Here is a 23,192-nt window from a genome sequence, read left to right on the forward strand (position 1 = left end):
ATTATTTTATTTGTTTGTTGGTTACATTAAAATTGCCAGGTATATCCCTCTCTCTCTCTCTTCTATCCCTCACCAGGGAAGGCTTCATTTGACAAAAGAAACGGATATATCATGCATGTGTCCTTCATTTTTCTATTTATCTGTTCTTTCTCTGGGGGTGAACATTTAAGCATTTTTCTTCACACTTTAATTCTGTAGCTGTATATAAAATTCTCTTGGTTCTACTAATTTCCATTTTCATAATTTCATTTAGGTCTTTTCATATTAAAAAATTATACTGTTTATCCTTTCTTTCAGAGCAATGGTGTTCCATCACAATCATATGCCCCATTTTGTTTGGTCATTTCCCAATTGATGAGTAATTTCTCAGTTTTCAGTTCTGTCTAGTACTAAATTTTGTGAACTTCATAAAGATAACACTGCATAGCAACCATCTCATAGAATGCATGGATTTTTTAAAATCCAGAATCAGGCTGTGTATCATGACAAACTTTGACCATTTCAAGTTAAAGTATTTGCTTCTAAGGGAACAGTCATCTGCAATTAGTTTTATTGTCACACATGCTCACCTCTCCTTCACACATAACAAAAGAATATTACTTTCTCCACTGAGACAACATATAAAACCATGGAAATTCAGTTAATGGTCAGCCCTTTACTTTCTAAAGGCAACAAATAATTTGGAAAATATTGAATCCCTATGGTAACCAAATAGATATGTTTTCCTCAGTAGGTGGAAGGCAAGCTTAGATGCACAGACAAATCATGGCATTTTCTTTCACTTTCTGTACAAAGTTGCTTCAGTCAATAATCAGTAACCATTTGCTAAGTATTAAGTGCTAGGAGAGAAAGACAAAAATGAAATTTCCTATCCTCAGAAAAGCTTGTATCTTATTGAAGGAGACAATATTTCCACCTTTAAGTAGATACAAACTTTCGGTGAAGAGGCACTAGCAGAGAATAGCAGAGAATCGGCAACGATCTCATAGAGTGGGTCGCATCATGTCTGAGGTTAAAAAGATCTGAAGATCCCATGAAGGAGAAATGAGGAGAGAACATATTTCAGATATTGGCATAAAAGTATGGAGGGAGGAGATGAGAGAATGGCATGCTGATGGAACAACAGGTAGCCTAGTTTGACTGTTTCGGGGAGAAAAGTAAGATTAGACTAGAAAGATAGATGCTATCACAACCATGAAAAGGATATGTAATGAGCCAAGCTGAGCAAGTTAATTAGAGAAGAGTTTCCCATGCATGGAAAGAGTAGATTTAGAACAAATATCTGGAAAAGAAGACTTATGAATTCATTCAGAGAAGAAATTGTACTCTCTATAAAAGGGAGTACCCTATGTCCAGAAGACATTCTTGTATCTGATACAAGGGACCTCTAGCTTGCAAATTAGATCCCCCCATTCAAGATGTCACTCTAATTTCTAAAACTCAGTTCACTGTATCCAAAATGCACACATATAGAAAGAAGCATTTAGCAAAGTCTTCCTCCCTATCTTCCACTATATGTAGAAACTAAGTCCCTGCTAAATAGGAGAGCTGATTAAAGTTCTGTCCTTCTAGGATCTTTGCTGAAGTGTACCCTCAGGGGGAAAACTAAACTACTACATGTTCCAATAAGAGTAACTTCTGCCTAAAAGACCTTCCCTTGGCTGTTGCTTCAAGAGGACTTTCCCTTATCTCTGAAAGGAAAAATCTTCCCCAACAAAGTGGGGGCTTCTCTAGGGTCTTGGAGGCTTACTTTGACTCAGAAGAATTTGGATTCAGTCAAGGGAATTTCAACCATCCAGTTTGGTCCCCCTCAGTCTTTATTGGATGGGTCTGTGGAGGTTCTTTGGAAGGACCATATTGGAGGGTTGGAGTTCTGTTTCTCTGTCTTGACAAATTAACCAATTGCATTTGAAATCTGTGATGAAAAGAGTCTGAGGCAAGAGTGTACCAAGTACAATCGATTTATTGCCAAAGTTAGCAAATGCCACTAAAGGGGATCCAAGTCTCCTCAGAAACCAAGGATGATTTGGGGGGTTTGCAGAGTTCTTTCATAGTCAAGAAACATGCACAAAAGAGGAATCCAAAGTTACATAAGCTTGAGAAACATAGGTGTTATCAGTTCATGGTTGATTGGAACATGATGCAATAATATGTTGGGAATATTCTGGGAATGGGGAATCAGAAATGGGGAATCGTTTGGGGAATAGGAAACGAAGCTGATTTGTAATCATCAGCGATTATGTCAGGAGAGTGGTAAAATCAAACAGCAAACACACTTCATAGTGCTCTATATTCCTCTTTATTTCCTTTGTTCAGCTTTGCCATTGCACAAGGTCACATACCCACTTCTGTTTCCCCATTAATAAAAGCATTGAAAACAACCAGATTCTTGATTCATAGGTTAAAAACTACTGCCTAAGACTCAATGGCTGTGTCAACTTGACAGACTTTCTGAAACTACTGGACTTTTTTCATTTCTAGCCAGGCCCAAAGAACCCATAAAAAGTGTATTTGTCTCAGTCAGGTGAACCCATAGCCCCAAAGTTCACAGGTACTCTAGTAGAGCCAATAAGCATCTGAGTCCCAATTTGGACTCAGTTCTTCTAATCCCAGGTCTTGCCTAGATCCACCCCAAGTTTTGCAAAGTGCTTTACAAATATTATTTCATTTGCTGCTCACTATAACTTTAGGAGGTTGCCTATAATTATCTCTATTTTACAGATGAAGAAACCAAGGCAGACAGAGGTTAAGTGACTTGCTTCGGGTCACACAGCTAAAAGTGCCTGAGTCTGGATTCGCTTTCAGATCTTCTTGACTCCAGGCACAACACTGTACTGTGTCACTTAGATTCCTCAGAAGGCATGGATTCAGGTCATTTCAAATGACAATTTGCAAAAGTGTGTCTGAAAGGACCTACAGAATGCTTTTAATTGTACTTTTGTTACTTTTTAAACTTCTTATAAAACACAGATGGCCCAAGTCAGTCTTTTGAGGGGTTTGGAAGAATCTGAATGGCTCACCAATATTTTTGTTTCAGATGATAATGTTTCCATGTGGAAGCCCTTAGCTCCATATCCAGTTGAGTCTCCAGGGCACTAAGGCCATGTGCTACCTGTGTCTTGAACTTTTCGGAGTTTTGGAAGTTGTCAGGCTTAGCAGCTCATTCTTTAAAACCAGGCAGTTCTTTATTTTCTTTGGACTTTTTTGGGGGGAAGCAAATATTATAAGGGCTAAATTCTCATTGTGGTGGTAATTGTGTTTTTCTCTTTGTCTGGACTATAACTCAGGGGGAGTTACAATGCCTAAGGAAACAGAGGCAGATCTCATATAATTGAGAATGATGGCTAGAAAGCCAAGAATGTCTCCAGTCTGATACAGACTAGCTCAGTGGTTTTTTTAACAGGTCATTTGCTGGAAAATGTTTCATTTTTCCCACCTTCTCAATGAAAATAATAAAAATCATATTAATCTCTCCTTCCTCTGAACTCCCATAGCATCTTATCACTACCTTTCTTAATGTAATTTTATATTCTACCTTATTTTATGATATAATATCAGAAATCCTCTACCAGACAATAATTTTGATGGGAATGAGGGACATGTCTTATTTATATTTGTCATAACCATAGTATTTATTACAATAATTTGATCAGAGGGTCTGGGCTTCTGTGCTCTATGGCACAGCTAATGGTCTCTAGATTTCCAACCTGGGGCAGAGGTTGAAGGAATGTAGCAATAAAAGAGAATCCTGGGAGAGCACCATAGTGAGAGGTACTTGGACACCTGGAAAGGCAGGAGTCTAGCCAAGTCAATGGGAGGTACCTAATAGAAACAAAGACAGGAGTCCAGCCAAGGGATTTGGAGAACTAGGAATTTAGAGAAGGCATGAAATATGAGTTAACTGGGGCTATGATACTACAGGTTAAATAGAATGAAATCAATCTGCTATTGACACTCTAAACGAAATAAGAGAAAAGGAAATTTCAGCAAAATGGAATAATGGCTCAAAGGTTCTCTTTAGGGAGGCAAAGGAAGGTGTCATTGAAATTGGTTTGTTGGGCATCAAAACAAACAAAAGTTCATGAGGTACTTGGGCATCTGCCACTGCAGTGTTCATGATGATTTTTTTTTTTTTGTGAGAAGATCACATTGAAGACAATAGAGCAGCTTCTTGTTCAATGTCTAATATTGAAGAAGGAGAAAAATTCCCTAAATAATTTAGTAAGACCCTGAAAGTTAAATTGACATATACTTTAATATTTAGTGTAAAGGTAGACATAGATGTGAATGGTGAAAAATATGTTAGAAAATGTGGTTTGGAAGTAAGAAAGGAGAGAGACGGGTAGATTACATGGAAGCATCACACATATATAACCAGGAATTTGTTTTCAACAACAGAGTTAAAAAGCAAAAGACATCGGGTATATTAAATTATATCACTAAAAAAAGAAATAAAGTGTTTTAATAGATAAGGAATGACTGGTTCGCAATGTGGCAGCCATTTCTAAGTCACTCTTGATGCACAAACAAAACATCCAATTGTTAGATTAAAGATCATAGTTAATAGCAAAATAGAACAACGAATTTTTAAAAAGATGTTTGCATACAATCGAAGGAACTTCAACTGGCCAATTTAGCTTTTAGTGCTGGAAAAAATAGTTATTGTTTTTATATCACTTTAATGTTTGCAAAGAGCTTTATGTATATTATGCCATTTGCTCCTAGGAGGTGGGTGATGTTTTTACCCCCATTTTACAGATGAATAAACTACAATAGACTGAGATTATGTGACTTCCTAGGTTTACTCTTCTCATCAGAATCTGAGGTGGTATTTGAACTTCTGTCTTCCTGACTTGAAGTTTAGTGCTCTATCCCCTGAACCACCTGCTTCAGAATGGGTAGACAAAAGGACAGATATCATCATTTCCTGTGGAAATTTAATCAGCTACCACAATGAGATGATCAAAAAGCTTAGAAATTGTTAATGACAGAAGACCGTTGATCTTCCTGTTCAGTGGAAGAATATGGCAAAAAGGACAATAATTGTTTAAAATATAAAATAATTTAGAAAACCTTTCAGTGGAGGACAGATGAATATGACCAGCACTGATTCATTTTACAAATGAGAAGCCATGGGGGAGGGGGGTAGAAGTTTATAGAAAGTTTAGCTAGACACTCAACTAAGCCAGATCATCCCCAGGGCATTTAAGGATGAAACAGGAAGAAGGACAATGAAGAGATTAAAAATGGAAAATGATCTCTAAAGGTTACTATCACTAGCTCTTTTCTCCATCAGTGACAGGCAGACTACAACATTTGGACTCATATCACAATCCCCAAAGTGCTGCATGAGGAAGTAGAAATAGCTCTAAAGAAAACAAAGATAGGAAGAGCAGCTGGACCAGACTGAGATATACAGAGTAGACAAATGTTGAGAGAGTTGAGAGCTCAAGTCTCAAGATGTCTGAAAAAGGGGGAAATGCCAAATGCTTGGGAAACAAAAATCAAAGACTTCACTGTTGTCAGAAAAGGGTAATTGATGAAATATCAATAAGACACATGTTTTTCAGAGGAATAACTGGGGGAGTAGAAACAGAAGAAAAACAACTGCTCCATCACATGGGATGAGGGGATATGATTGGGGATATTAATAATATGGAAATGGGTCTTCATCAATGACACATGTAAAACCCAATGGAATTGCGCATCAGCTACAGGAAAGGATTGGTGGGAGGGGAGGGAAAGAACATGAATCTTGTAACCATGGAAAAATATTCTAAATTAACTAATTAAATGAAATAAAAAATAAGACACATTTTTCATTAAATCCATTAAATGGTTGTGCCACCATAAAGATGTCAAGTATATTATCCAGTTGCAAAAAGGATTCCCAGAAGTGGTGAGGTCCTATAGATGTGCCTGTCTCTGAATGGCATTATAATGATGGTTACAAACCTCCACTCTTTTAGAGTCTCTGAAATGAGCTAATTATTCCAAATTTTGTGTTTGAATTAATTGTCTACACAACTAAAAATCAAGATGAACAATGCCTTTTGTCCAGACCATGACCTGTGATTGGAAAAGATCTCAGAGAGTTGATCCATCGGTACTTATGCCTTGTATAGACGCTGTGGAAGAATCATTAGGGAATTTGGACAAGGTATGCACAGGATAAGATGTGAATAGGGTACAATCTGATCTGCATACTGGATGGCATAGCTGAACAAAGTTTCATCAAAGTATATTCATCATTTAGCATTTTATCAGTGTGTGAGATGTCCCAGAGTAGAGATTGGTTTCACCAATGAAAAGTAGGCTGTAATTTAGAATGTTGCCTAGGAAGCAGAGAAGTAAAAATGATTTGTGCAGGGTCATACAGCTAGTACATTTCAGAGGTAGGTCTTAAACCTGGGTCCTTGACTCAGAAGATAAAAATGAGAGATGGAGACCTAGACAGATAATTAAAATAGACTCATAGGAATGACAATGTAGAGACAATTAGAATTGGGAAGAAACTAAGAAGTCATCAAGACCTGCCTCTTACCTAATGAATCAGTCTCCTCTATAGAATCTCTCTCTAATGGTCATGCATCATCATTCTGTCTCTGCTTAAAAGCTTCAAATGACAGCAAATCCATTATTCTGTTAAGGTTGCCTATTACATTGTTGGAGATTTCTAGCTAAAGAGACTGGTTTTTTCAGCTTAGCGAAGGGGAATGCATGTATGTTATAAAATAAATTTAAAAATAAGAAAGATAGGAACCTCCTTCTCTTTTTAAAACCTTACCTTCTGTCTTATAATCAATACTGCATATTGTTTCCAAGGGAGAAGTGTGGTAAGGACTAGGCAATTGGGCTTAAGTGACTTGCTCAGGTCTCATAGCTGAGACCAGATTTGAACCATGGACTTCTAGTCTCTAGTCTTGGGGAACTTCTTTCCATGAGATTTTTGACAATGGGAGATGAGTCATTTTTGTGTCATTTAAAGGGGGTGACCTCCAAACCCCCTTTCCTCTCTCTGAGCCAATCCTAAACATCAGCTATCTCTCCTAGACCCTGTTTCTTTTACCATCTTTTAACCACTCTCCATTACACCTTCAAATTTGAAAGTCATGACTAGATTGGATTATCTGTGACCTTAGATTTTGATTCTCCATGTTGGTTGTGTGCTAGTTACAGCTATTTCTTTCTAATACCCAAGTTTGAAAAATTTGTATTAGTATTTCTGATTCAAATGTAACAACAAAATGGAGAAAACTTTATAAATTCAAACAAATTGGGAGTGAATCTAAATTTCTGGCAAATATGAATTCCAAAATACATCAGTGGATCTGTGAGCTCATCAGTATGACTACTCCCTCCAATAATACCCATTGCAACTCATCTCATCCTGTGGGATTCTTGCTCACATTTCCCAAAAAAAGTTTGTTTTATTTTTGAAAAGTGCAAAGTAGGGGGCAATTGGGTGGTTCACTAGATTGAGACCTAGAACTAGAGATGGGAGTACCTGGGTTCAAAACTGGCCTCAGACACTTCCTAGCTGTGTGACCCTGGGCAAGTCACTTAACCCCCATTGCCTAGCCCTAACCCTTCTCCTGCCTTGGAACCAATACACAGTACTGATTCTAAGATAGAACTTTGGTAAAGGTTTAAAAAACAGTGCAAAGTAGTTCCTAATAATCATTTATAGTAGTTCTCAAAGAACCCATTTTATGTCTTGGTGGGCTTTTCTAAATGAGATTGTAATGATCACAATTGATAATTATAATCATTTTATGGAAGAAAATGTGGTGTTGTGGCAAAAATACCAAACTTGGGGTACTAGAACCAGAATTTGAATCCTTGACTCTGCCTGGGTAACCTTGGGCAATACTCAAAGAAAGTGGAAACTGGACCTCAGTTTCTTCAACTGCATAGTGGAAGGGTTGCACTAGATAATGTCTAAGGCAACTTTCAACTCCTGATCCATGATCCCATGATTTTACAATTAACTCTTCCAAATCACTTTCTTTTCCCAGATGAATGTGCCTCCACCTTCAATTTTATTTATACTTTTCATTTCCTTTCTTCTTTGATAGTACAAAGGAAAATTTTTTTCTCAGCTAAAATTAACATTACTTTAGAAGGAGTGATATTTAATGGTATTTAAGCACAATAAAACAAAGGCAGGAGGCTAGAGAGACTCTTCTGGATGAAATATTATCATAGTCCATTGACTTTGTTGCGACTTCATGGGAAAGGGAGAATTTTTCTGAATGACCACTGGACACAAACCTAATACAGGGACACTTTAAAAATAATAATTTTAAAAGACTTTAAAATAACAAATAATTGAGAAATCTCTTATTTTTGTTTCAGGTCCTCCTGGGAAACGTGGTAAAAGGGGCAGAAGAGGAGAATCTGGTAAGTTTGGACTTGGGGCTTTGCCATGTAGGCATCTGATTTCTGTGTGTGGTCACCAAGATTCATTTAGGGATACATTTATATTATATTATTTTGCTGTGTTGTCTTATATTTTTTACATCTAAAATTAAACTGATGTATTTTGGAATTCATATTTGCCAAGAATTTTGATTTACTCCCAGTTTCTTTGAATTTGTAAAGTTTTTTCCATTTTGTTAAGTTATATTTGAATCAGAAAGGCAATCATTTTCCTTTGGCCTTGCTTGTATGGATTCACACACACACACACACACACACACACACACACACACACACGTCTATGTATTTGGACTAAACGATGAAACTCCCTCCATCAATGCAGATCGACAAGTCTTTTGCTACTTAGAGTTTTAAAAAAGTTATGTGGGCACCTGAAAGCCTAAGTGACATTCTTAGAGCCAGAACCTGAATCCAAGTCACTACTCTAGGTTTCCCTTCGAATATATACATATGTACATGTACCTACAGAAATACATATTTATGGATATGGGTGCATATATGTATAAATTGGAAAAATGGGAGAATGCATTACATTATTTATATATTTGCTTGCATATGGTTGTGGGCTTTAAATATTTAATTTCTTTTTTTATTACATTTTACACATACATATAAACTAGAAAACGGGGGATTGTATTACATATTTACATAAATGCTTACATTTAGCTTTGGGCTTTTAAAAATATTTAATTTTTTTGATCGCATTGTGAGTCCCAACCCTGCATTAGAGACGAATATTTAAAAATTTTTTAATGTATTTATTAAAGCAAAAAGCTGAAATGAAAATTAGTCAGGAGATTATAATAACATATTACAAAGATTATGCATTGTGACCAAACATAGCAGGTATGCAGAGATGGTTTCATATACGGAAAACTATAAACATAAAAGACAAACATTTGCTATAGATATATATATGTGGCACCATGCAATATAGCTACATCTCAGTGCTTTCTCTGGAGGTAGATAGCATTTTCCTTTACCAACCCTTCATAGTGGATCCAAGTGTTCTTTTTACTCAAAATAGCTTAGTCGTCCACATTTACTCTTGAATAATATTGCTGTTACATCCAGCTGTGCATTTCCCTCTGCATTGTTTCATACAAGTCTTTCCGTGTTTTTCTAAAATCAATCTGCTCATCATTTCTCACCCCACAATGGTGCTCTATCATAATTGTATCCCATAACTTATTCTGCCATCCCCAGATTGCATAGAGCTTTGTGAAGGAGAAATCCACAGAACTATTGTTCATGGTTTGGCCGGATCATTGGCCATGATTTGAATTTTTTACTCTTGCTTCCCTTGGGTCAGGTTCACATTGTGCAGACAAAGACCATTCCATCCTATTCTTCTGCAATAAGGCTGTGACATAGTGATCACTAAGCACAGAGTTTAAGGCCATGTCCCTAGGGAGTATTCAGCATAAGTATGCAACATTTCTGAGTCCCAGAACAGGGAACAATGCTGCTTTCCCCATTTTTAATCTTTCTTTTTGTTTTTTCTCTTATTTTATATAGTGAGTTGGAATATATAATTGACCTGGTTGAATCTTATTTTAAAAAGAAAAGGGGAGGTCTTGGCCTCTTGCAATCTGAACTTCTCTAAGAAAAATAATGGTGTCATTATAGTGCATTGTAAACACATGTCCATTTAGGTTCAAATATTTAAAACATTGTATACTTTCCTTTTATGTGGCTTGGATGTGAATGTGCTATTTAATGTTTCAAGAAACACCCACATTTGGAAATTTTGAACATGACTGAATATTTACAAAATGAGAGCATTTCAGAACTTAGAAAGTCCATAAAGATCCTCTAGCCCAAGAATCTCAAACTTATAGTTATCATTTTTCTTTTAAATTTGCAGTCCTTGTGTGTTTCTAGTATTATATCTAAATCTGTTGCTTTACAAAAAAGATTTATTAATGTGATTACCAGGTTATATTTGACTTCGGGTCAACCTTTAAAGGTAGGAAGTCCCAAATCTAAGATTGCTTCCTTATTTAGTAGAAAATTTTTATTTTATTAGTATTTAATAGGAAAAGCTACTGGATTCAGGGACATTAAGGGATTATTAAACTAATTAATGTCACATAGCTTTTTAGTGGAAAAAGTGGAAAAAGAGCCCAGATTTCTTGAATCCCAGCCTCATACATATCCAGTCTCCCCAGTCCAAATGAAGCGGAGGGATTAAGGGTCTTTTTTGAGAAGACTTTATCTAGGGTATTGTTTGGGCATCCTGTTTTACTTGGGCTGTCTTCACAAGTGATCAAATGAGCTCTTATCAGCTTGTTCCCCTTGGCTTGAAGAATGAGGGGAAAGACATTCTAGAAAGACAAGAAAATAAAAGTCCTTTCCTGGTAAGTTCTTAAAATGCTTAAAAACAGTGAATTTCTGAATATCAAGATTTTGGAAGCATTCATATCATCAAGGGCAAAAATCCAGCTGATTCTATTTGAAGCCCCTATCCTCCTCCCTTAAAAAAATCATAATGAGGCATAAAAGTTAATGAAAAGTCATTGACTTGAGAAGTGCAGCTGCAACACTTAATATGATTGAAATATTTGATTTAATTTGTACAACTTTGGTAGTTTCCTCAATTTTCCTACCAACCCACTGAACCTAAATAATGGGAAGTACGTGCCACTGTCACTTCACCCAGTGTGACCTTTGTGGAGTGTATATTTTATAAGTGAGTCCTAGAGAGGGAGGACTGAGAATGAGGAATGTTTCATGGAGTCAAATGACCACTAACTTTGCCCTTATTGGCCAGAATGGAGTATTTTGTCCCAATGCCAAGATCAAATATTCAAAGTCAAAGACCCCATAATTTTGCAGGTGAGATGAAACCAAATGCCTGGTTATATGGCTAATTGGAATTGGTGAGCTAGAGAAAATATTTTATGTCTGGTATTCCTGAAAACAAAATCTTGTATTCAGAATGTTTTTGGTGTGGCACATGATTTTAATGAGAAGCTGCTAAACAGAAATGTTTTGGAAGGCCTTCTTGTGCTCATGCCTTTACCATCCATATTAATCTAGGTGGGTTGTTGTTGGTGAGGAAGGGGGGGAATCATATTTGCAAGAGATCTAACATGTAGATTCTTGGTTCGGCCAATTTTGTAAATCTTGAGAAGCCAAATATTGCTCTTCTACCCTTTATTACAAAGAATGACAAAAAAGAGTTCATCTTTTTAATGAGTCTCTCTTTTATCTGAATTGCCATTAGCAAAACTCAATGAATTCTCATGTCCATTATAAAGGCCAAATTCTTCTTCATTTTGATCATTTCTGTATCATCTCTACAATTTCGTGAGCTGATTCTATTTTTCTTTTTCTTTTTTTCTTCTTTCTTCACAGGTCCTCCTGTAAGTATATTTGCTGCATTTTGGATCTTCCACATTAATCTGGATTTGCCTGTTATTTGCATTGTTAGAGCATCACTGTGGTTCAACAGACCATGTTTCAATTAGAGCAAAGGTAGTGCCATTTTTTTTCTTTTCACAATGACTGCCCCAAGAGCTGCTGAGCAGTTGCTTGAATACATATCACTGGGGAAAGTCTTTGAAAACAGTTTTGTTGGAACAAGCTTATAGGTGGTATTTTGGAACCAAATAATCTGTAAGTATTCTCACCGTGTTCTGCTGCCTTTTTTATTTTTGGAAAGTGTTACTTTTGGTTTGGGTTCTATTGCCAATAATTCAGAGCCCTGAGAGATTTGGAAAGAACACATGAAGCTCCTGATTTGAAATATTTTTTCCTGGAATTTCGTGTTTTCTTTTTCACCCAAATCTCTAAGCTCATTTCATCTGTTTAAACATGTTTCTGAAATATTTGCATTTGCTGGTCTACCAAATGGAGATAACAATGTGATCCTGAAAACGATATCCCCCATAGGCTCTGTCCAATACTCCCTCTTAATACAAAACTCCCTTTGAAGTGAGTTGGAGTTTTGCCTGCACAAAGACTACAGAGTTGAGCCCTCTGAGAGTTTTTCTTGTCTTTTTTCTCTCCTGGAGAAGGTCAGAGTTGTATAGTTTCCAATCTGTTTTCCACTCACAGAAGTGGATTATCTTGTCACCTTTGAGTTGGATGTGTTTTTGACTAATAACCTAGATATTTGCTGCCTGACACACTGGGCACTGGGTATTTACAGTAGCAATGAGAGTTGGCCTTGGGATGCTTTCCCATTCCCCAAAGCTAGTGTGCTCCAGTGTTCACTGAGTACACATTGGCAACTCATCTAACAGGACGGCATGGTCCAGAGAGAGCAGGAGGCTTAGGGCATGCTAGTTTTCTTTATTCAGAGGAAATGTTGGCTTCCCAAATATCTTTTGCAGTCTTCCTGGAAAATTCAGGGATGGAACATAAATCATGAGAATGATTTGAGTTCTGTAACTGATTTTTAGTTTTGCTTTAATGGCAGGCAGATGGTATGCCCCGGGTCTATAAATGTTTCCTTCTTGGCTACAACTTTATACCTCTTTTCGTTTATGCTAGAAACGAGCCACTATTGCCCTGAGAGAAGTCCAGGAGATTCCATCTTGATCAGAGGGTTCCAGGCTTCCTTTCCTTTTGTAGTCCGAATGATCCTTAAATCCTCATGCTTTTTCACGGTCACTTCAAGGTTTCTAGAATTCAAGTTTGGTTTCCAATACTGCAGGCAATTGCCGGTCTCCTTTCCTTCAGATAATCTATCACCCTTGATCCAAGGCATAAAGATTTCTATTGTTTGCCTTACATACAATTCCTTTATCCATCCTAGTCCTGCTGTAACATGACTCAGAGTTATTGCCACATACTTAGACATATCGTGGATTAAATCACATCCCCTAAGTCATAACAAATATATCAAGTAAAGGTTGGCTCTACTATGCTTAACTTACAATGTGAATATCCATCTTAGTCTTGGCATCTGGGTTTTCAAATCATATTATTAGCTGAAAATCCATAGTTCTTCTTTTATGGCTAGGAGAAAATTTAAGCTGTTTACTTAGCAATTAAAAACAATATCAATTATTCTCTCTTCTACTAGAACCTCACTGTAAGGGATGAAGGCTATAAACTATTACATAAGAGAAACTACATCATGCCAAAAAAGGGCTTTGGCTAGTTTCCTAATTACAACTGTAATTCCAAATTACAAACTGCCTTGGATGGGGTACCCAGTGAACAAGTTCTGGATTATAGCAAGAAAAATCAGAGAGGAAGATTCTGATTTTATTTTTTCTTTAAATTGAAGTATAGGGGCAGCTAGGTGACTCAATGGCTAAAGTGCCAGACTGGAGATGAGGGATCCTGGGTTCAAATATGGCCTCAGACACTTCCTAGCTGTGTGACTCTGGGCAAGTCACTTAATGCCCATTACCTAGTCCTTACTGCTCTTCTGGCTTGGGACTGATACTTAGTTTTGATTCTAAGACAGAAAGTAAGAGCTTAAAAGAAAAAAAGGAAATAAAGTGATGTATATAATGGCTTGTTCTCATTTGTATATTCCCCCCCAACAAAGAATCAATAAATTATATCATCAATATCATCACTACTTCTATCACCATGAAAGCAACTAAGGCTTTATCTGTGCTTATTGGGATTCTCAACATAAGCAAATTAGTGATTAACAGTATTCTATATAATATAAAATTAAATCTAGAAGGGATATCAGAGGACCACATAGTCCTACCCTCTTATTTTATTAAGAAAATGAGGACCAGGAAAGGTAAGTGACTTCTTTAAGGTCACACAGGCAAGCAAGCATATAATTCCTATCTAATGAATACTTGATTGATAAGAAGTTTCAGAGATAGCACCTGTACCCAAGTCCTCTCATTGCTGAGCCCCAGTGTTCTTTTACTTTGTGACCTAATATCAGATGACTTGGGTGATTTTCATTCTTAGTAAGGATAGTACATGTTAATAATTTTTTCATTACATGTAGAAACAATGTTTGACAATTTAAAGAAAATCTTACTTAATTGATTAAGAAAATTTTCCATAGTTTCATGATTTTATGTTCTTTCCCTCTCCTCCTCCCTCCCTCCTATAACCAGCGCTCAATTCCACTGGCTTTTACATGTTTGACAATTGTTTTTCAACAGTTTAAAATTCATATTTTTCTCCCTACCCCACCCCTGAAGCAGTGAATAGTATGATATTGGTTATACTCATACTTTCATTTGGATTGTGACCCATTTTCCCATATTTACTCTATTCTCAGCCCTCCTTTTCCTTTTATAATCTAATACTTCCCCTAGAGAGGTTAACAATTTGCCTGAGGCCATCTAGATTATAGGAGAGCTAGGATTCTAAAATGGATATTTTGACTTCATTCCATGCCATGGTTCTTCATGATGACAATGTCAGTCAACTATCTTTGTTGTTATTCAGTCATTTCAGTTGTGTCTGACTCCCTTTCGGGTTTTCTTGGCAAAGATACCTGAGTTGGCTTACCATTTCCTTCTCTGACTTCTTTTACCAATGGGGAATGGAGGCCAATAGGGATAAGCAGTTTGCCAAGGGTCATACTATTAATAGGTGTCTGAGGTCACATTTGAACTCGGGAAGATGAGTTTTCTTGACTCCCGGTCCCACTCTCCATCCATTTCTCTCTCCAGATAGCTAGCCTAGCTAACTCATTACTAGTGAAGATTTATAATCTGGTTTTTAAAAATACCTTTTGAAGAAATATTCTCCAAATTAGCTGGGAAAATTAATGATCTCTTAATACATACTGATAATAACTCTTGGCATCTTTACATTTTCATTTTAAAAAACGTTTGGGAAATGGCAGGATATAGTGATGCATATGCAGCTAGCATTGTGTGGTATTTGAAAGGTTTCCTTTATTCAATTGACCATTTTTGTATATTGAGATAATTGTTTGGCCATTATAACTTTAAACCCAACTGGTACTGGATCCCACAGTCCATTTACTCCTTAGGAAGCCATTCTACTTGCGTTTTTGAACTTTTATGCCTCATATATTCTATTTAGTTTGGTTGCTTAGCTCTATGCATTTTGCAAAAAGTAAATTGCTACCACAGGAGTCTTAGCAGTTGGCCACAAAAGACTATAATGGGGCAATTTTATGATAATGTATATAATTTATAGTTATGCAATTGTTAGCTACCCCTCTCTGACTTTCCTTCACACAAATATAACATAAAACAAAAAATTACTCCAAGGTATTTGATGCAAGCGTTTTGATTGTCCAATTTAGACACTCTTAGGATATCTACTGGAATGACATTTGTCTGACCATCATGTTGCCTGAGTGCAGAGGCAGTTAAGATATATCTCTTGCTTTTAAAGATGCCTTTAAAGCCAAGGAATATAGGTTTCGTAGAGATAGAAATAATAGAACAAACTTTTTTTCCTAAATACGATCATGGCTTAAAAATGGGGTTACTCTCTATCTCCTTTAGAGTTAATATATCCTTGCTCCTATATACTTCAAAGGAAGTTCTCGACTCATTTTCACAAGTCAGAGAAATAAGCAAGTCCTGGGAGTTTAGCCAGAAAAGAGACAGGAACCTTGTTGCCACTGATTTTTTGATTCCTATCAGTCTTCTAAGTTACATGGTCCGAGGAGACTGACAGGGATAGGATGTTATTGTTGCTAGTGTCAAACACTCTGAGGTGTGAAATTTGACTCTTTCGTACAGTCTGTTCTACTCTATGTACCATCAACAATTGTCAACTGGGTTGAACTGTAGACTCTTGTTGACAGATGTAAGAAGCAGACACCGCTGAGCTATGGGTCCAAAGTTGTTTTGACCAACGTGGCAGATGAATTAGGAAATCCACCCCCCTGCCATGTTCTGTTTCTCTCTCTCCCTCTCTCCTCCTTCCTTTGTCTGTCTGTCTGTCTGTGTCTATGTCTGTCTCTCTGTCTCTGCCTTTGCCTCTGTTTCTCTTTGTCTCTATCTGTGTCTCTCTCTGGCTCTGTCTCTGTCTCTCCTTCTGCTCCCTATCACTCACTCCTCTGTGAAACTTTCAAGTTAAAGAGTTCTGATTATTGTATTTCTTTCAAATAAAAATCTCCATTGGTTTGCAATTCAGAAGCTGAAAGTTTTAAGATCCTTTGTAAAGAATGTTATGTGTTATTTCTTTCCCCTTCACATTATTCATAATATCCTGCCCTATATTATTTCCTGTTTCTAGCTCTTACCTAAGAGTTTTCTAGATTATTTGTTGTCTGGCTTTGCAAAGCATTCAGATAAAAAAGAACTGAAGACAGAAAAGGACCTTTGAGCTGAAACCTCATACAACAGAGGAAGAAATTCAGGGCTAGGGAGATTATGACCCATACAGCAAGTGACTAGCAAATTCAGAATTCAGACCCAAGTTCTCTGTCTCCAAATCCAGAGACCTTTGTCTCATAATTGTTAAAGAATTGTGCTCCTCTGATGCACAAACCCTATCCTACCTCATGGAAGATTATAGTACTATTTTGGAGATTATGGGAGCAAGAGTTCTACAGATGATAGGATCCATATAGGCCAATGCTTCAGTGAACAGAGAAAACTAACACCCAGAGAAGATAATCATCTTGCCCAGGTAATAAATAAAGTAGCATGTGAATCCAGGTCCTCTAATTCCAGAACCATTTCCATCATATTTCACTACCTTAAAGCAAGGACATCTGAGTTTAAAAACATTCTCTGAAGTTCTGTGAAGAGAGAAGAGCTCTAAGTCGACTAGGAGGGAAGAACTTCACTCTTTTAAAAAAATTTTAAATGATTGATTTATTTGTTACGTCAAAATATCCAAGCAACTCTCTCACTATCCTACCCCATTAGAGAAGACATCGTTTGACAATATATGCATATATAAAACTATATCTTGCTTATTTCTACTTATCAGTTCTCTCTCTGAAAGCAGACATTCTCAGGTCATTTTTCAAACAATATTGCTATTGCTGTATATGATATTCTCTTGGTTCTATTTTTTCATTCTTAATAGTTTCACATAGATCTTTTCAGTTTTAAAAAAAAATTGACTTGTTCATAATTTCTTAAAGTGCAATAGTTTTCCATCAAAATCATATGCCACAAACTTGATTAGTCATTCCCTAGTGGATGGGCATCCTGTCAATTTCCAGTTCTTCGCCACCACAAAGAGAGCTGCTGTAAATATTTTAGAACAAATAGGTTCTTTTCCTTTTTCCCTGATCACCTTAGGAAAGAAACCTAATAGTGATATTGATGGATCCAAAGGTATACACAGTTTTATATAACTCTTTGGGTATAATTCCATATTGCTTTTCAGAACATTAGGATCAGGTCACAATTCTACCAACAGTAGAATATCCCCTGAAACATTTGTCATTTTGCCCTTTTTTGTTTTAACCAAATGAATAGGTGTGAGAGCATGTCTCAGAGTTGATTTGCATTTTTGTAATCAATAATGACTTCAAGCATTTTTTCATGTAGTTATTTATCTATGTATCTTTGATATCGTCATCCAAGAGCTCTCTGTAAATATCTTTTGACCACTTATTGACTGGATAATGGTTAATATTCTTATAAATTTGACAAAGTTCTTTATATATTTTAGATATGAGACCTCTATCTGAGAAACTATCTATAAAGTGTTTTTCCCAACTTCTTTCCTTACAATCTTGGCTAAGAATTTAGCTGCAGCTTCCAATAATTTTAGCAGTCACAGGATACAAAATAAATCCACATAAATTATTAGCGTATCTTTATACTACCAACAAATTTCTGCAAGAAGAGATAATAAGAGATACTCATTTAAAATAACTATAGTTAGAATAAAATACTTAGAAGTGTGCCTACCAAAACAAATCCAGAAACTACATAAATATAATTAGAAAATATTTTTATACAAATAAAGTCAGATTTAAATTATTGGAGAAATATTAATTATTCATGGGTGGGCCAAGCTTTACATGGCAATCCTATCTAAACTCTTCTACTTATTCAGTGCTATCCCAATTAAATTGCAAATAATTATTTCATTGAACTAGAAAAAAATAATAAAATTCACTTGGAAAAACAAAAGGATGAGACTAGCAAGGAAGTTAATGGAAAAATATAAAGGAAGGAGGTCTGGCAGCATCATATTTTGAACTATATTATAAAGCAGTAATTAAAAAAATTAATTGGTACTGACTAAGATATAGAAAAGTAGGTCAGTGGAACATAATAGACATATAACAAACACTTGTAACAGATTAGAGTAACCTTGTGTTTGCCAAAAGTAAAGATGTAAGTTTTATGGATAATTATTCATTATTTGATAAAAATTGTTGGGGGAAACCTGAAACCAATCTGGCAGAAATGAGATATATACTAATATCTTACCCCATTTACCAAGGTAATATAAAAATATATACATGGCCTAGGCATAAAGGGAGGTATCATAAGCAAATTAGAAGAGGAAACATATTACCTATTAGATTTATGGATAGGAGAAGAATTTATGAATAAACAAGAGATAGAAAGCATTGTAAGGTGTAAAATGGATAATTTTGAGTAGATTAAATGAACAAGGTTTTGTACAAATAAAACTAATGTATCCAGGATTAGAAGAACTCTTTAATAATAATAATAGCCAGCATTTAAATTGTGCTTTAAGCACTTTGTAAAATACTTCACAAGTATTATCTAATTTAATTCTGAAAGTAGGGGGCAACTGTGTGGTTCAGTGGATTGAGAGTCAGGCCTAGATATGGGAAGTCCTAGGTTCAAATCTGACCTCAGACACTTCCCAGTTGTGTGACCCTGGGCAAGTCACTTAACCCCCATTGCCTAGCCCTTACCGCTTTTCTTCCTTGGAGATGGAAGGTAAGGGTTTTTTTTTTTTTTTAATTCTGAAAGTACCTGTTGGTTATTTTATTAAGGAAACTGACTCACTGAGAGGTTAAATGACTTATTCAAGATTACACACTTGATGAAATCAAGATTCAAACTCAAGTCTTCCTGACTCTCAGCCCTATGCTTTACTTGTTGATATCCACTGAGTGCCTGAGTCCTTGCTCAAACAGACACAGCCTATCTCCTGGTAGCTGAGTAGACATAGTAAAGATATTTATTATTTAATTTTATTAATTTAATTAACAGACATGACATCAAGAAAAAGAAAGAGAATGGGGGGAAAGGGGAGAAAGAGAAATAAGAGGGAGCCTGTGGAATTGTCATAGGAATAATCCATTTGGGTCTATGGCCACAACAGAATTTATTAATCAATCAATTAATTTAATGTTTAATATAAAAGGCTTACTGTTAAGATCTAATATAGGATTATAGGTGTGGTGATGGTGGTACAGAATGTTTCTTGGCATAGAGGGAATAATTTATGAAGCTGGTTCATTCTTTAAGAGCTGTGATGTGCTAGTAAATGTTTAATAACTGTCTAGGGAAAATGTATAAATGATACACTTTTAAGCTCAATCGACATTATTAATATTTTTCTGCCATTACTTAAATTTTTAATTAAAAAAATTTAAGCCCTTACCACCTTAGAATCAATACCAAATATTGGTTCTAAGGCAGAAGAGCAGTATGGACTAGGAAATGGGAGCTGAGTGACTTGGCCAGGGACATCCAGCTAGGAAATGTCTGAAGGTAAACTTGAACCCAGGACTTCCCATTTCTAGGTCTGATTCTTTATCCTCTGAATCAAAAAAAAAAATAAATCAAGCCCAAAGTTGCCTATTTCCAAGGTATATGTGACACCGTTGAAAATTCAATATTCAATTCATGTCAAGTCAAGTTGACTCCAGCATGCTTCTGTTTAAGAGCCCAGGTAGAATATAATTTAAGGGAGCAGAGACCATTCCTATAGTGAGTTGGGTTGTCTGAAATAACTATCATGTAGAAGCTACAGCACTTGCAAGAAGGTTTAGAACCACTGTAGATTAAGGAGGCTGGACAAAGGAATTCCATTCTCAGTAGATCTGCCTCTTTTGTGCTAAACTTTCTTCCTGTTTCTATTGAGGATGTCTGTAGACACACTAACATGGACTTTTGTAAAGCCATTGGATATGGTTATATGGTAATTTATAAACATATATATATATAAATCTACATACACACATACATATAATATATATATATATATATATATATATTTCTTTAAGGCTTGAAAAGCACTTTACCAGCATTCACTCATTTGATCTTCATAACAACTCTAGGAGGAAGTTGTTATTATTATCCCCATTTTAACAGATAAAGAAACTGAGGCAGACCAAAGTTGGAAGACTTGCCCACCTAGTTAGGGGGCTTCTAAAGCAGAATTTGAAACTAGGACTCCTTGACTCTAAGTCTTGTATTCTATCTATTATGCTACCTCAAAGACTCATGTCTTTAAAAAAGGCACTAAAGTTTCTAGATAAATTCAGACAAGTGTTGAGAGGAAAAAAAGACACTGGAGGAGAGGAGGAGAGATGGAGAGCCTGGGGAATGAATTCACATGGGAAATCCATTTGGGTTCATGGCTGCAAGAGAATGACCACTGGGTGTCACGGAAGAGCAAGGCACTGAAGGATACTCCCACATAGGTAAGTTTCCAGGAAATATAGGTAACAAGAGGAGAGAATGAATGTACTGATAAATGATATCTCTGGTATCATTTTTGTCTCTCCCATTAGGATAATTTTGTAAGTGATCCTGGCTGACCTGTCCATCTAGAAAATGCTGGAAGCTGCCAACTAGTTCCCAAAAAGGGACATGACTTTGCTACTGCTTAGGTAGCTTTTGGTCTTACTCTAAAATTAAGAAGTCCAGAAAGAAGGATTCTGTATTTTTCCACAGGGGATGTATGGAAACTCCACCAATTCAGAAAAAGTGAGGTTGAGTTTAAAAAAAAAAAAAGATTCCAAATTGGCATCTCAAACAACACTAGTTTTATAAGTTTGGATTCCCCCTTTGTCCCCCTCCTTAACATTACAGTCTTCATGTGACAGATTCCTGGATTCCATTTGGGAACACAAGTTTCTAAATGCATGTGCAGCATGTTCCAACTCTTTCAGAAACAGGAAATGCCAACGACCTCCTATAAAGAAGAGACAGGCATCCATACCTACTGGAGAATCCCCAGAGAGATGGAGAGTCCTTTTCCCCACGCAACATTTTTATAACTAGGGAAGTCTTGTAAAATAAACTTCAAGGGAAGTCTTGAAAAGGGAAAAAAAGGAGCCCAAAGGGAAATTTAAAGAAGGCCACATGCAGACTGAGTAGTGGCTTGTTGAGGAGGGCATTGCTGCCAGGAAGCCAGCTGGCCTGAGTTCTGCATTCTGCCCATGTGGTCTCAGGGATGGTGGTAAAGTTTATGAGCTGAGCACTTCAGGTTATTATTTTTCTACACCCACTAACAACATGGTACTTTGCAAGTGTGTTGGCTCCAGGGTGATCACCCTGATTAGTTGGCTGGTGAATTAGCATTTCTTAAGCATCTACTATGTCCCAGACACTCTGCTAAGTGCAGAGGAGGGGATTGATGGAAAGAAAGCCAAAAGATGATCTCTTTTGCTCCCTGCTCTCAAAGAGCTCACTGGCTGACTGGGGAATTGACATCCAAACAACTTTGTAGCATTCTTGAGTTCCCACATTTCCTGCCTTAGCTTCTGGCACCTTTTGTTCTGAGACTCCTTTTCATCTATAATTCGGATATACCTATTTATGCATCTGTTGTCTCCATCATTAGATGGAAGCTCCTTCAGAGCAGGAACAGTTCATTACTTTTTCTTGGTATCCTCAGTGTTTAGACAATGATTAATAAATGCTTCTTGATTGATGGTCTAGAACCAGTTGTTTTAGGCATTCTGTTTTTAAAAGTGCTTTTCTAAATGGGAACCTCAAAACTTTTAGGGCATTGACCTCATATGAGAATTTTGTGTGTTGGAGAGGGAAGGGAAATGAAAGATAAACTAAAGAAAATTATTATTTTAGGAGAATGGATGATTTTTGAAAAAATGAAGGGATGAAATGAGGGCAGGTAAGTAGCCAAGTGCATAAAGAGCCAGGTCAGGAGATGGGAGGTCTTGGGCCCAAATATGATCTCAGTTGCTTCCTAGTTGTGTGACCCTAGTTAAGTCACTTAACACACAGCACCTAGCCCTTACTACTCTTTTGCCTTAGAACCAATGCAGAGTATTGATTCTAGGACAGATGGTAAGGCTTTTGTTTTTGTTTTTGTTTTAAGAGAAAAGATAAAGGAAAGAGAAGATATTTGTTTGGGTGTGTGGTGTGAGCAGGGCATTTACTAAGAGAAACAAGTATGCACTGGAAGAAAGCTGGCTTCCTTCTGGATGAGAGTTACAAGGTGGCATGTGGCAACCACATTCAGTAAAGAGAACCTTCTCGGTTTCAAAGCCCCTTCCCTGTTCCTCATTGTTTGCACACCTGTATATCTTTTCTAATAGCCAATCTACCCACACAGATGGGGTGTCAAGTCACTCTTCCCTGTCCTGACAATTTGGGTGAAATTCTTAGTTGTTCCACCTTCCCTTCCCTGCTTCCCATAGGCAGAGCTGTTTGCCTTAAGGCTGTCTGGAGATGGTGCAAGATGCTGCTTCCCACCAGATGTCCCTGCCTGCAGCTCTCTAAGGTTGGCAGGGCTGGTAGAGATAGCCTGGTCTTCAGATGGTTGGTCTACAACAAGCTGCCTGCCATCTGGTAAATGAGGTCAGCCACATGGAGTTTCTCTCTGGCTTGGCTATCATAGGCAATACTGTCTGGTTTGGGTTTTCTTGATTCTGAAATGGAAAAATAGATGACTGTAATCCT

At 36.7% G+C, this 23,192-nt stretch overlaps 1 protein-coding gene across 1 annotated transcript in view; it reads left to right on the forward strand.

Annotated features, from left to right (window-relative positions):
- Positions 1-23,192, forward strand: part of COL25A1 (collagen type XXV alpha 1 chain) — a 592,248-nt gene that overhangs the window by 297,260 nt on the left and 271,796 nt on the right. The window contains exons 3-4 of the mRNA XM_056803096.1: positions 8,359-8,403; positions 11,803-11,810. Coding sequence (XP_056659074.1) covers positions 8,359-8,403; positions 11,803-11,810 — 53 coding nt within the window. The remainder of the gene's footprint in view (positions 1-8,358; positions 8,404-11,802; positions 11,811-23,192) is intronic.

This window comes from Monodelphis domestica, chromosome 6 (genome assembly GCF_027887165.1).
Source record: "Monodelphis domestica isolate mMonDom1 chromosome 6, mMonDom1.pri, whole genome shotgun sequence".
NCBI classification, from domain to species: Eukaryota; Metazoa; Chordata; class Mammalia; order Didelphimorphia; family Didelphidae; genus Monodelphis; species Monodelphis domestica.